At 44.9% G+C, this 15,148-nt stretch overlaps 1 protein-coding gene and 1 pseudogene across 1 annotated transcript in view; both read right to left on the bottom strand.

Annotated features, from left to right (window-relative positions):
• Window positions 1-8,095: 8,095 nt before the first annotated feature.
• Window positions 8,096-15,148, bottom strand: part of LOC124719623 — a 60,582-nt gene continuing 53,529 nt past the window's right edge. The window contains exons 6-7 of the mRNA XM_047244840.1: window positions 9,275-9,561; window positions 8,096-8,332 (exon numbers count right to left, since the gene is read on the bottom strand). Of these exons, the coding sequence (XP_047100796.1) occupies window positions 8,096-8,332; window positions 9,275-9,561 (524 nt within the window). The remainder of the gene's footprint in view (window positions 8,333-9,274; window positions 9,562-15,148) is intronic.
• On the bottom strand, window positions 12,584-12,701 carry LOC124720566 (annotated as a pseudogene).

The raw sequence follows: 15,148 nt of genomic DNA, 5'->3' as shown, positions 1-15,148 counted from the left end.
TGTTGTTATCTTCCGGTGTCTCTAATCTCTCGGCTGCTCTTCTTACATTTCAGGTTTCTTAATCTTATGAAGAAGTAGATGTTAAGCGGTTCGTGAGTTCTGTTGAATTTGCGGTAATATGGTTGATAGAGACTCTTTTTTTCTAGCATTTTGCTGAAGTTTCTTGAGGTCGTGAGTAATGGACGACGTTCTCATCTTCTATTAAGGCAGGCTGTTTGCAAATGATATACTATGGCTCATTTGAATTTTTTTTCCGAAAACAACTGGCATTGTGGGGCTTAATTATTGCTGTTCCCTCGCCCATCACTTGGCGGGTTTCACATTAGGTCATTGAGACTGTTCAGGCCAATTTTAGCACGTCCGTTTGGTTAGTGCTGTACTGTTTCCAGAATTTTCTTTCTGTTTAATTTTGTTTATTATGTACACAAGGAGCGTTTCTCTGTCTTCTGTTATTTTCTTCTTAGCTCCGTTTTGAGCTACAGCAGGTTGTATTGCTTGCACTGTTTGTTGGCTGCAGTAGGTTATAACAAATGGATTCAGTAGCTGATACGGTAGGTTTTGCGCTTAAACGTCTCAGTCTGATTTTTTCGGCGATCCTAATCCGTGAATCTATGTTGGTTTTAATTTTTTTCTGCTTTTTGTGGTTAATAACTGTAGTTCATATAGTACCGCAGGTACTCTTTAGTTATGCTGTCGCCAAATTCAGTCTCGCTTCAGTATCTGTGATCTAACATAAAAGTGTCATAGTGATTGGTTAAAATTGGTGAGTCATTTCTAAGTCTCAAAATGGCGGCAACAAGTTCACCACTTTTCTTGTTCGATTTTTTTCAGAAAATATATAGACCTAGCTCTGAGTCTTCTGAGACTTTAGCTGGGCCGAGTGAGGGTATGAAAAATAATGAGATTAGCTAGGAGGTCCTCAGCAGGAGGTACATGTATCGTTGTGTTTCTTATACCGTGCTCTAATTTTTAACAAGATTGTGTAGTGAATGTTTAGATTTTACTACTGGTTGAATCGTGCTGCAGCTAGGTGTTTTATATGAAAGATTGCCACGCACGTATATCAGCTTCTACACTCATGCTCATAAATTAAGGATAATGCTGATACATGGTGAAACAACGCTCAGGTGGGCGGTTTGCGGGTTTAAATCACCTCGGGGTCTGACCGTGCGGTGCATTTGACCTGCGGTCGTCGCACGGTGGCGCTGGCAGCAGTCCACATACGCAGAGGTGTGTTGGTGCTGTCAGAGTACGGTGCAGCGAGTAAGTGTGCAGACATTCTCAGGCGTGCTAATGATGACTGCATGTTGAAAATGGCTCAAACAACACATATTGATGACGTTATGGGTAGAATACTAGGGCGACTGGAGGCTGGTCAAACACAGCAGGTCGTACCACGGGCCCTCCGTGTGCCACAAAGTGTGATTATGGCAACGATTCCAGCAGACAGGAAACGTGTCCGGGCGCTACAGTACGGGACGTCCACAGTGTACAACACCACAAGAAGACCGATATCTCACCATCAGTGCCCGCAGACGGCCACGGAGTACTGCAGGTAGCCTCGCTCGGGACCTTACCGCAGCCACTGGAACAGTTGTCTCCAGACACACAGTCTACAGACGACAGAACGGACACGGTTTATTCGCCCGGAAGCCTGCAAGGTGCATTCCACTGACCCCTGGTCACAGGAGAGCCTGTAGAGCCTGGTGTCAAGAACACAGTACATGGTCATTGGAACAGTGGTCCCAGGCTATGTTCACAGACGGGTCCAGGTATAGTCTGAACAGTCATTCTCGCCGGGTTTTCGTCTGGCTTGAACCAGGAAGCAGATACCAACCCCTTAATGTCCTTGAAAGGGACCTGTATGAGGATCGCGGTTTGATGGTATGGGGTGGGACTATGATTGGTGGACGTACACCCCTGCGTGTATTTGACAGAGGATATGTAACAGGTCAGGTGTATTGGGACATCATTTTGCACCAGTATCTCCGCCTTTTCAGTGGTACAGTGGGCCCCATCTTCCTCCTGATGGATGATAACGCACAGCCCCACAGAGCTGCCATCATGCAGGAGTACCTTGAAACAGAAGATATCAGGTGAATGGAGTGACCTGCCTGTTCTCCAGACCCAAACCCCATCGAGCACGTCTGGGATGCTCTCGGTCGACGTATCGCTGCAAGTCTTCAAACCCCCAGGAAACTTCGGGAGCTCCGACAGGCACTGGTGCAAGAATGGGACACTATACCCCAGCAGCTGCCCGACCACCTGATCCAGAGTATGCCAACCCGTTGTGCGGCCTGTGTACGTGTGCACGGTGATCATACCCCATATAGACGTCGAGGTACATGCGCAGGAAACAGTGGCGTTTTGTAGTACATTTGTTTCGGGACGGTTTTCTCAATTTATCACCAGTACCCGGACTTACAGATCTGTGTCGTGTGTGTTCCCTATGTGCCTATGCTATTAGCGCTAGTTTTGTGTAGTGCCAAGCTGTGTGGCACCACTTTCTGCAATTATCCTTAATTTATGAGCATGAGTGTACTATGGCCTGGTTTGGGTTGGTCAAATCGGTGACGGATGTGGTTGTGTAGATTGATTTCTCTGCCTGGGCATCAGGTGTTTGCTATGACAATAATACTACTTTTTCTGTTACTACGTCTTCAAGAAATTTCTTCCTCGGGCAGAAACCCAATGCGTTGATGAAGCAGACAGCGGCAAAATCTTTCTCAGGCTTGTTCGTGGTGTCTCATGCTAGGTTAAGTTTAAGCCTTTTTGTCGATCGGCTTGGCGATATACATGTGGATCCGTGTTCGCCAAAGAGCGTCGTAGAAATTTTTTAGAAACTGTTGTTGTTTCCCTCCTTACAAATATAATGTTGAGACGGGCAGTAGTGAAGGCTCAGAGAGTGTTTTCCGTTTGATTGATTTCGTTCTGGGTCAAAGACCGCGATAGTTTCATCAGTGCACTTAATGTTTTCAGTTTTGTTGGCTGAGATAGCCTTTTTTGGTCTTTCTTTGCGACTCTCATCACTATTAAAGCTATCAGTGTTGCAGCTGCTGCATCTTGGTGCTTCTTTTTTCGGGTCTCGCAATTAAAAATTCGGTGTGGTCGGCTCCGTTTTCCACATTTCGGTCTATTACAGCAGTTTTTGATGGCATGTTGGAAAGTGTTGCAACTTGAATGTTGCTGTTATTGATGAGGTAGTGTTTTAGATTGGTTCAAATGGCGCTGAGAACTATGGGACTTAAGATCTGAGGTCATCAGTCCCCTAGAACGTAGAACTACTTAAACCTAACTAACCTAAGGACATCACACACAGCCATGCCCGAGGTATGGTCGCGCGGTTGCAGACTGAATGCTTTGGATAGTTCATCCTTATGAGGTACGCAGTGCAGTCTGAAATGGCGAGCAAGTTCCTTCTCTGTTGGTTGTTTGCGACTATAGATGACCGGAAGTTTTTAATAGGTCCTGGAATGATGTGTGAAATGATGAGCACGGAATTTTGATTTAATTTCCCGGTACTTCCAGGTCCTCTTCAGTTTTTTCGATTGTCATATCATGGTCAAAATTGGTTATCCCAAAGGTGAGCTTGAGTGCATGCGGTTTCTCTTTTGCTTACTGTCTGGCGTGCGGTGTGATTGCGGTTACTGTTGCTTCAGATCGGTAACTAACTCAAACTGTTTTCTTGGGTTTCGAAATCTGGTGGGCGTGCTGTGATGTTGGCAAAGTTTTTCGGAATTTTTGGTGAACGACTTGGTGGCCCAGGCAACTGTTTTAGTGCGAGTTACAGCGATTTGGCGGTTTCTTTGCCAGTTTCTGCCTTTATACAGGGTGTTACAGAAAGGTATGGCCAAACTTTCAGGAAACATTCCTCACACACAAAGAAAGAAAATATGTTATGTGGACATGTGTCCGGAAACCCTTACTTTCCATGTTAGAGCTCATTTTATTACTTCTCTTCAGATCACATTAATCATGGAATGGAAACACACAGCAACAGAATGTACCAGCGTGACCTCAAACACTTTGTTACAGGAAATGTTCAAAACGTGCTCTGTTAGTGAGGATACGTGCATCCACCCTCCGTCGCACGGAATCCCTGATGCGCTGATGCAGCCCTGGAGAATGGCGTATTGTATCACAGCCGTCCACAATACGAGCACGAAGAGTCTCTACATTTGGTACCGGGGTTGCGTAGACGAGAGCTTTCAAATGCCCCCATAAATGAAAGTCAACAGGGTTGAGGTCAGGAGAGCGTGGAGGCCACGGAATTGGCCCGCCTCTACCAATCCATTGGTCACCGAATCTGTTGTTGAGAAGCGTACGAACACTTGGACTGAAATGTGCAGGAGCTCCATCGTGCACGAACCACATGTTGTTTCGTACTTGCAAAGGCACATGTTCTAGCAGCGCAGGTAGAGAACCCCGTATGAAATCATGGCGGTGAATCGAGGAAGTACAGTACATACTGACTAAACTAAGATGAGCTCTAACATAGATATCAAGCGTTTCCTGACACATGTCCACATAACATCTTTCCTTTATTTGTGTGTGAGGAATGTTTGCTGAAAGTTTGGCCGTACCTTTTTGTAACACCCTGTATATGAAGATGGTATCTGTTCTTTTGGAGCATGTCCGAAAAAACAGATACCATGGTTGATCTTGCAGCTCTCGAAGAATGAAGTTAGAATGAAATCCATACCTTTAGCTGCTTACAGGTGTTGATAAATATCAATGGGGAGAGTTGAAAATGTGTGGCCCTACTGGGACTCAAACGTATGCTCGTGGGAGTGGAAGCTGTCATCAAAGCTAAGGGTGGGCCAACACCATACTGAATTCCAGCATTACCGATGGAGGTCGCCACGAAGTTGTAAGTCATTTGCAACCAGGTGTCTGGATACTTTTGATTACATAGTGTAGGTAGCATTAGGATATTAATTACTGCCGGCCGATGTGGCCGTGTGGTTCTAGGCGCTACAGTCTGGAACCGCGCGACCGCCACGGTCGCAGTTTCGAATCCTGCCTCGGGCATGGATGTGTGTGATGTCCCTAGGTTGGTTAGGTTTAAGTAGTTCTAAGTTCTAGGGGACTGATGACCACAGATGTTAAGTCCCTTAGTGCTCAGAGCCATTTGAACCATTTATTAATTACTGAGTCTTGGCTGATGAGGTTCAGTCCTGTCTCACGGGTCAAGTCTCGTCTGGCGACCCTCTTATCGGACTGACTTTATGTGTGTATCTGTGCGGGACACATATCTGGTTCCGCCAGTAAGTGTCTCTAGGGCGCCACCTGACGGATCTGGAACACCGGAGCCAGGAATGGTGCGGAGTTTGGCCTGAAAGTGGGTGTGAGCTGGCGTGACGCTGAAGGAAAGGAGGGGGGGGGGGGGGCTGTGGCAGCGGGGCCAGGCCTGGCCCACACCTGCTGTGAGCGCCCCCCTGTGGTCAAGGCAAGGCAGCGTGCAGGCGGGCTGCACCCGGCACCTGCCTCGTGACGAACCACGGTGGGCAGTCACGCTGCAGTCTCTGGTTTCGCCACTTCCAGTACGGCAACTCTTGCTTCACGAAAATCGCTGTCAGCATTGTGGATGCCTGCTAAATGAGTGATGATCCCTTTCCGAAAATCAGTCCACGTAGTATTATTTACCGCAGGAGTTTCAGTTGGGCTGGATATTAAATTGACACAGACACTCGTTTACTTTTCTCACTCAGGTTTTATTTGAACACGAATCACAATAAATTTGGCTTACTGTCTCATTCTAGTTAAGCTACTATGGCACATGTCTTCCAGGACTCACACTACTGGCACATGTTTATTCTTCCACAGTTCTGTTTCAATAAATGCCTCTTTAAGTAATGTTCTTCCTTGTTTAAGAGTAGCGCAGGGAACACTAATTTTTAACACCTGCTGCAGTACCCTGACGAACCTGTAGCTCAAGAAATCACCATCTTGTCTCACAAACGCAATAACTCTAATCTGGTATAACACTGTCCTTCCACACTCTGCCTTCACTTCAAGCCACATTTCACACAGACAGTTATTTATTACTTTTTTTTACTCTGCCTGTTTGAGCTACTTTATGGAATCGATCCACTAATAAGCTCAACACACCCATTTACACGTTCGTCCACACACTACTTCAGCCATTGCCCTGCTCTTTAGACTTTGTAAAGATTTGAATGTCTCTGCCATGGTACTTAAATTACAAATCATATAGAAGTACAACTTTCACACACATACATAAAACTTCCTTATTTCAGACAACATATGTTAATTAACGCTATATACTGGGTGATCAAAAAGTTAGTATAAATTTGAAAACTTAATAAACCACAGAACAATGTAAGGTAAAAATTGACACACATGCTTGGAATGACATGGGGTTTTATTTGAACAAAAAAAAAGTTCACAAAATGTCCGACACATGGTGCTGGACAGCAAAAAGTCAGTGACTGCACATCACAATCATGTATAAGAGGAGCTGTAATGAGAGAGAGAATCAGATGTGCCAGCAGTCGCAGCATGTTGACATTACCTGAAGAGGCACTTTTAATGAAGCTGTATTATCAGAATAGGGAATGTGCTAGTTCAGCGTTACGATCCTATCGCCATAGGAAGGGGATTCGAAAGGGTAAAGGTCCGTTGACAAATGCAGCTGTGGCGAGTATGATTTCGAAGTTCGAAGCCACGGGTTGTTTAGACGATAGACCCCGTATGGCCGACCGAGCACAAGACGTAATGCTGCTGAGACAGTTCAGGAAGAACTGGAGACTGTAGCGGCTTCGTCTATGCACGGGGAAGTCAGCGCTCGTGCAGCCGCACGTCGCACCGGCATTCCGTACACTACTGTTTGGTTGGCACTGAGGCGTACCCTCCGGTGCTATCCGTACAAAATCCATCGGCATCGTGAACTGTTACCTGGCGATTTAGTGAAGCGGAGGGCATTTGCGGTGTGGGCGTTTCAAAAGATGGCGGAAAATGACGATTGGTTGAGTCACGTGTTGTGGACCGACGAAGCTCATTTCACGCTCCGAGAGTCTGTCAACGACCACAACTGCAGAATTTGGGCTACCTAAAATCCTAGAACTGTCGTGGTCACTCCATTGCACGACGAGAAAGTCACAGTATGGATTGGATTCACCACATCTACCGTTATCGGGCCTTTTTTCTTCGAGGAAATGCCTGATTCTGGTTTTGTAACTGCTACCGTGACGTGTGAGAGGTACGCCGATATGTTACAGAATCGCATCATCCCCAGCCTGGCTGATAAACACCTGCTGGGGACGTACGATGTTTATGCAGCATGGCGCTCCACCCCATATTGCTAGACGCGTGAAAGATCTCTTGCGCGCGTCGTTTGGTGATGATCGTGTGCTCAGCCGCCACTTTCGTCACGCTTGTCCTCCCAGGTCTCCAGACCTCAGTCCGTGAGATTATTGGCTTTGGGGTTACCTGAAGCCTCAAGTGTATCGTGATCGACCGACATCTCTAGGGATGCTGAAAGACAACATCCGACGCCAATGCCTCACCGTAACTCCGGATGTGCTTTACAGTGCTGTTCACAACATTATTCCTCGACTACAGCTATTGTTGAGTTAAGATGGTGCACATATTGAGCATTTCCTGTAAAGACCGTCATCTTTGCTTTGTCTTACTTTGTTATGCTAATTATTGCTATTCTGATCAGATGAAGCGCCATCTGTCGGACATTTTTTGAAATTTTGTATTTTTTTGGTTCTAATATAACTTCATGTCATTCCAAGCATGCGTGTCAATTTGTACCTCTCTATCTACATTGTTCCGTGATTTATTCAGTTTTCATATTTATACTGACTTTTTGATCAACTGGTATGTATGTGTGTGTGTGTGTGTGTGTGTGTGTGTGTGTGTGTGTGTGTGTGTGTGTGTTAGGGTACACAATGCGTTTTAGTAAGTGCCCTCAGAGCATTAGAATATGTAGACAGAGGCTACCATTTACAAGCAAGCCCACAGTTATAAATGAAGTAGACAGTAGGAAAGAGAAATACTGGCTGTACAATATCACATTTAATGTCGTCATATCAGGTAGATTCCATTTTCACTGCTGGCCTTAGTGCTACAGCGAGGATTCTGTAACCACGGGCTGTTCATTGTTCCTCCTGGCCAGGTTCCTCTCAGCTGCGGAGCACAGCTCCTGCCCTGCAGGGACGCTGGTCGGGCTCCACCACGCGAGTATCCTGTCCTTCAGCACGGGGAGCGTCGTTCCGTTGCAGATGAAGCAGACGAACAGCACCGGTCCCTGCACCATCGTACCCAGGTGTACGTAGTACACAAACTGCGCCACCCCCTGAGCCTGGTGGAACCCGATCCTAATTATAATGCCTAGTCCGCTTAAGATAACGGCCTTAACTGACATAAAAAGACATTGCTTCTTTGAGGCAAATTTATTGTTACCAACAATTTTGAGTCGCCGCATGAAATACCGAGTACGTAGGTACATGTATCCGACCAGTCCGAGGCAAACCAAGTTGAAAGTGACTGACATTGAAATCCCCACGAGGACTACTATACGACTGTGGATCAGGTAGTATCTACTGGTCTTTTCCAAAGCAACAGCTGCCACACATACTGTACTCCACGGTATTAACGCCAACAGCACTTGACGGCAGAATAACTGGCTTAGTTCGGCAGGTAGTATGTCGTTAGGAAGCCTGAGATGACGAACACAGGCGTACATCTCGTAGCAGAATATGTTCAGCCAGATACAGCTGAGAAGTGTGAGGGCGCCGTCTATCAGCACTGCTGTAGGTAAGTCAGGGACGCCTGCCATACGGTACACGACCTCAGAACACAGGACCTGGATTATGCCAGTGATCTGAAACGACAAGAATATCTTTCCAGGCAGGTTACGTAACTGGGGAAGGTACATGTACACTCCGGCAGTCGAAAAGCGGAAAATGATGTTTATCACTATAAGTGAGATTTCTAAATACTTTAAACTGTCAATTTTAAAATCCTTGTATCTCAAGGTGGCGTTGTTCAAAGTGGCTTTGTAGGCCAGTGATTGTTCTGTTAGCATAGAATACGTCAATGGGACGTCTCTAAATAGATAAAAAAGGACGCGACAACTATTGGAAGGCTTAAAGAAGAAAAAGTCGTGACACTTCAGCAACAGAACAGCTCTGGAAACAGAGCAGATGGCATCTGTAGCGTTCGACTGCAGACACGATTGATCGTCAGGACTATCGAAATAGCAGCGAGCATCGTGCACTGATTGCATGATACTAAACGGGACGTCCTGACAAATGCCAAACGAGTTGACAGCCATCCAGGCCAGCAGACAGAGGTTGACGTTTACCCTCTGCGTGTAGGCCAGGTAGCTGGTGACGGGTATGTGGGGCGACCGCTGCACCATGTCGTCCCACAGCTGCGCACGGCACTGCAAGCGCTGGCTAACGGCTTCCACTGGCAGGTCATCCAGTGGACACGTGGGGTTGTCCAGGGCGTTCATCAACAGCTGCACGCAGTCAGTGTCCACGGAGAGGGTAGTGTTGCTTCTGTCTTCCAACTGCCACTCCTCGTCTGCAAAAAAATGACAACAAGTAGGTGGTGTCCATACACTGCAGGCAGCTCAACCCAAACTCCCCTCTGGGTGATAAGATTCAGCTTCGTTTACCTTGTAAGTGATGTGCACTTAAGTGGCGTTTGTGAAATGAGTGGAGCCCTGAGCTATATCCTGATGGATAAAACATCCTCACGCAAATGGAAATGCTATCTGACATTAAAATCAAAGTAAAATATTGGGTCGCCACCAACTCTAGCCACACGGCAAACGAGAACTTCGACTGAATTAGAAAATTAATTAATTTAGTCATAACAAAAACTCATAAAAGAACATTTGTTGTAAAGTCATGCATAAAGAATGGGATGTTTAGATTAGATTAATTATTCATTCCATAGACCCACAAAAGAGGGGATCCTCCTGGGTGTGGAACATGTCAGATAAACACATTACAAAGATGAAATTAGAAAAACTTGAGTTTCATTAATTTTAATAATCCTCAGTCAATAAATAGTAAAATTATATACATGAATTAGAATTAAACTTCTAATATTTACAGGTTTAGTACTTACTTCTGCTTCCATTAAATCCATCATTCACACAGTAGCTAGTTACTTGGCTATTACAACCAAGTATTGTCAAAAATTAAAGTAAATTATTCGTTTCAATGATCCTCAGTTAAGAACAGTCAAATTACGTACAAGATTTAAAATTAAACTTCCACTATTTACAGACTAAAGACTATTATCTGCTTTTCATACATCCATCATTCACACAATAGATAGCTACTTGGCTATTACAATCAAGTGTTGTCAAAAATTAAAGTAAACTATTCATTTGAATGATCCTCAGTTAAGAACAGTCAAATTATGTACAAGATTTAAAATTAAACTTCCACTTTTTACAGACTTAAGACTCATATCTGCTTTTCATCATCATCATTCACACAGTAGGTAGTTACAACCAAGTATTGTCAAAAATTAAAGTATAACAAATTTTCATGAAAATGGTCTACTACACTTGTTGAGAGATTCAAGGATGGAATAGAAGGATTTGGCCACCAAATATTCTTTGAAATTATGTTTAAATTGTGCCTTGTCTGAAACCAAACTCTTAATGGTTGCTGGTATCTTACTGAAAATATGCGTTGCTGAATACTGGACTCCTTTCTGGGCAAGAGTGAGTGATTTTAAATCTTTATGTATATTGTTCTTATTCCTAGTAGTGATACTGTGTACTTTGCAGTTAGTTGGAAAAAGGGACATATTATTTACAACAAATTTCATTAGGGAATAAATATAGTGAGAAGCTGTGGTTAGTATGCCCATTTCTTTGAATAGGTTTCGACATGATGTTCTCGGATTTACACTACACATTACTGTTACTATTCGCTTCTGAACTCTAAAAATTATTTCTCGGTTTGAGTAATTAATAATATGATACAGGGATTGGTCAGATGAATCAGATATTAAAATAAAGTAAAAAGTGTGTGAACACTGTGAATAAGAGCAGCTTGCAGCAACATTCCTGAGAGCAAGATCTATTCTAAAGAATTTCTCTTAAATAAAAAGGGAGCACTAATTATGGGACCTCTTTGCATTGAAACTCTATGGATGGGCTAACAAGGAAACTACAGGTAAATGGCTTAGGTAAAGGAGACATGGCTTCGGTACACAGGATAAGACTTGAAACAAAATTATTTATTTCTTAAGTTATTTATATAAGACATCTACATAACTGCTGTTGCCTGGTAACTACAAAAGATTGCTTGTGATACGCTATACGATTCACAACAGAATCTCTTAATTTAGAATCGCGGTCGTAATTAGAGGGAGACGGGAAAGGTTTAATACTCGCATTCAGACCCAGATTCACTCAAAGAACAGCAAGGACGGCCCCAACACCAACATGCAACGAAGCTAGGAGGTTTGTTCCGCTGTATTGAGAAATGATTAAATAAAAGAGTAAATCTGAATATCACGGTTGCATTTAAAGTTGAACCTCAGTTTGGAGAAACAGCCTCAACAAAGGCTACACATAGATGCTTACGCACTTAACACGAAATCACAAACCACAAATACAACTGAATAATCCAGACAGGGTATACTGGGTGATCAAAAAGTCAGTATAAATTTGAAAACTTAATAAACCACGGAATAACCTAGATAGAGAGGTAAAAATTGACACACATCGTTGGAATGACATGGGGTTTTATTAGAACAAAAAAAAAAAAAAAACAAAGTATTGCTAGACGCGTGAAAGATCTCTTGTGCGCGCGTCGTTTGTTGATGATCGTGTGCTCAGCCGCCACTTTCGTCAGTCTTGGTCTCCGAGGTCCCCAGACCTCAGTCCGTGTGATTATTGGCTTTGGGGTTACCTGAAGTCGCAAGTGTATCGTGATCGACCGACATCTCTAGGTATGCTGAAAGACGACACCCGACGCCAATGCCTCACCATAACTCAGGACACGCTTTACAGTGCTGTTCACAACATTATTCCTCGACTACAGCTATTGTTGAGGAAATATGGTGGACATATTGAGCATTTCCTGTAAAGAACATCATCTTTGCTTTGTCTTACTTTGTTATGCTAATTATTGCTATTCTGATCAGATGAAGCGCTATCTCTCGGACATTTTTTGAACTTTTGTATTTTTTTGGTTCTAATAAAACCCCATGTCGTTACAAGCATGTGTTAATTTGTACCCCTCTATCTACATTATTCCGTGATTTATTCAGTTTTCAAATTTATACTGACTTTTTGATCACCCGGTATTTAATATTCCAAAATATGAGCAATACGTAAACTCTAGGTGAGAGACAGGGGTCACAGGAGAGTTAGCACTCCGTCTGAAGACCAAAAGTGGCCCACCGGGACCACCCGACCGCCGTGTCATCCTCAGGTGAGGATGTGGTTAGGAGGGGCGCGTGGTCAGCACACCGCTCTCCTAGTCGTTATGATGGTTTTCTTCGACCGCAGCCGCTACTATTCGGTCGAGTAGCTCCTGAATTGGCATCACGAGGCTGAGTGCACCCCTAAAAATGGCAACAGCGCATGGCGGCCCGGATGGTCACCCATCCTAGTGCCGACCACGCCCGACAGCGCTTAACTTCGGTGATCTGACGGGAACCGGTGTATCCACTGCGGTAAGGCCGTTCCCGGACGAGAGAGTTAGGCTCACAGTTAACTCGTGTGGCCACGTGCTTCATGGAGAGAGAATTTATACGTATGATGGCCAAATTTTAGCAACATTAAACCACGCGAACGCGAGCAATTAACACTTTACGGAGGACACATTTGAATAGACGAAGGGTAATGGCAGAGGCCCTACAAACTCTAATAGTAACCCACGTGGACGGTTTCCGACGGACATATAGTAATGAAACAAGGAAAATTCACAAAGACGCAAAAATTATCAAGACTCGGGAAAGATTAGAATGTATGCGCACGCTGTCGCGGGCACACAAAACATTCACAATGAACGGAGGCGCAATTCCTACGTGAGATCGCTTCAACATATGCAACACCTTTGTGTTACGTTCTTCTTACGAACCAAAGTCTGCATTAGGAATCAAACTGAAAGTCTGTAAAAATCTTGCATTCCTTGCTGCGACCCAGCAAAACAATAAGACAAAGCGCGAGGCCAAAAGCTAAAAGCTCCCCTCTCGCTATGAGACAACACGCCACGCGGTTAGTTCGACTCACGCTTCTTCGAAGAGACCTCGGCTGCAGGCCCTCGGAGATCTCGAACCAACTGCCCATCTCACACCAAAACTTCTCCCACACGACTCCGTGACCAGGAAAGCCCAGAGATGAGGCTCCGCCACCAACCTAACACCGGTAACTTTCACACAAAGCGAACAAGCCTCATTGCCTACCTGTAAACTACAAGGGTTGGTCATTCTGTAAGACTACCGCTGATTCTCTGCAGCAAACTAAACCACCGTACAGCAAAATGAAACACACCCACATTCATTCACTCACGCATGCCAGAGAGTTTTGGAAGAGGAGAACAAGGGATAAACATTGTGTGGAATCATACTCGTGAGTTGGGTTACATACAAAAAAAATATGGAAGACCTGTGGCTAGACTGAATCGTAGCTCAGTCTTCCCTGGTTCGAAATTTAGCAACGAAAACACCCGAATTGTAATGTACACTACTGGCCATTAAAATTGCTACACCACAAAGATGACGTGCTACAGACGCGAAATTTAACCGACAGGAAGAAAGAAGAGGCTGTGATATGCAAATGATTAGCTTTTCGGAGCATTCACACAAGGTTGCGCCGGTGGCGACACCTACAACGTGCTGACATGAGGAAAGTTTCCAACCGATTTCTCCTCATACACAAACAGCAGTTGACCAGCGTTGCCTGGTGAAACGTTGTTGTGATGCCTCATGTAAGGAGAAACGCGTACCACCACGTTTCCCACTTTGATAAAGGTCGTACTGTAGCCTATCGCGATTGCGGTTTATCGTATCGCGACATTGCTGCTCGTGTTGGTCGAGATCCAATGACTGTTAGCAGAATATGGGATCGGTGGGTTCAGGAGGGTAATACGGAACGCCGTGCTGGATCCCAACGGCCTCGTATCACTAGCAGTCGAGATGTCAGGCATCTTATCCGCACGGCTGTAACGGATCGTGCAGCCACGTCTCGATCCCTGAGTCAACAGATGGGGACGTTTGCAAGACGACAACCATCTGCACGAATAGTTCGACGACGTTTTCAGCAGCACGGACTATCAGCTCGGAGACCGTGGCTGCGGTTACCCTTGACGCTGCATCACAGACAGGAGCGCCTGCGATGTTGACGAAGAACCTGGGTGCACGAATGGCAAAATCTCGTTTTTTCGGATGAATCCAGGTTCTGTTTACAGCATCATGATGGTCGCATCCGTGTTGGACGACATCGGGTGTACCGGCGGGATGGTATGGGGTGCCACTGGTTACACGTCTCGGTCACCTCTTGTTCGCATTGACGGCACTTTGAACAGTGGACGTTATATTTCAGATGTGTCACGACCCGTCTTTCTACCCTTCATTCGATCCCTGTCAAACCCTACATTTCAGCGGGATAATACACGACTGCATGTTGCAGCTCCTGTACCGGCCTTTCTGGATACAGAAAATGTTCGACTGCTGCCCTGGCCAGCACATTCTCCAGATCTCTCACCAATTGAAAACGTCTGGTCAATGGTGGCCGAGCAACTGGCTCGCCACAATACGCCTGTCACTACTCTTGATGAACTGTGGTGTCGTTTTGAAGCTGCATGGGCAGCTGTACCTGTACACGCCATCCAAGCTGTGTTTCACTCAATGTCCAGGCGTATCAAGGCCGTTATTACGGCCAGAGGTGGTTGTTCTGGGTACTGATTTCTCAGGATCTATGCACTCAAATTTCGTGAAAATGTAATCACATATCAGTTCTAGTATAGTATATTTGTCCAATAAATATCCGTTTATCATCTGCATTTCTTCTTGGTGTTGCAGTTTTAATGGCCAGTAGTGTGGGGTGAAAGTAGTGATTTCTCAGGATCTATGCACTCAAATTGCGTGAAAATGTAATCACATATCAGTTCTAGTATAGTATATTTGTCCAATA

The sequence above is a fragment of the Schistocerca piceifrons genome, chromosome 11 (genome assembly GCF_021461385.2).
Source record: "Schistocerca piceifrons isolate TAMUIC-IGC-003096 chromosome 11, iqSchPice1.1, whole genome shotgun sequence".
NCBI lineage: Eukaryota > Metazoa > Arthropoda > Insecta > Orthoptera > Acrididae > Schistocerca > Schistocerca piceifrons.
Note: the sequence above shows the minus strand (reverse complement) of the source record. Positions and strands in the feature narration are given on the sequence as shown.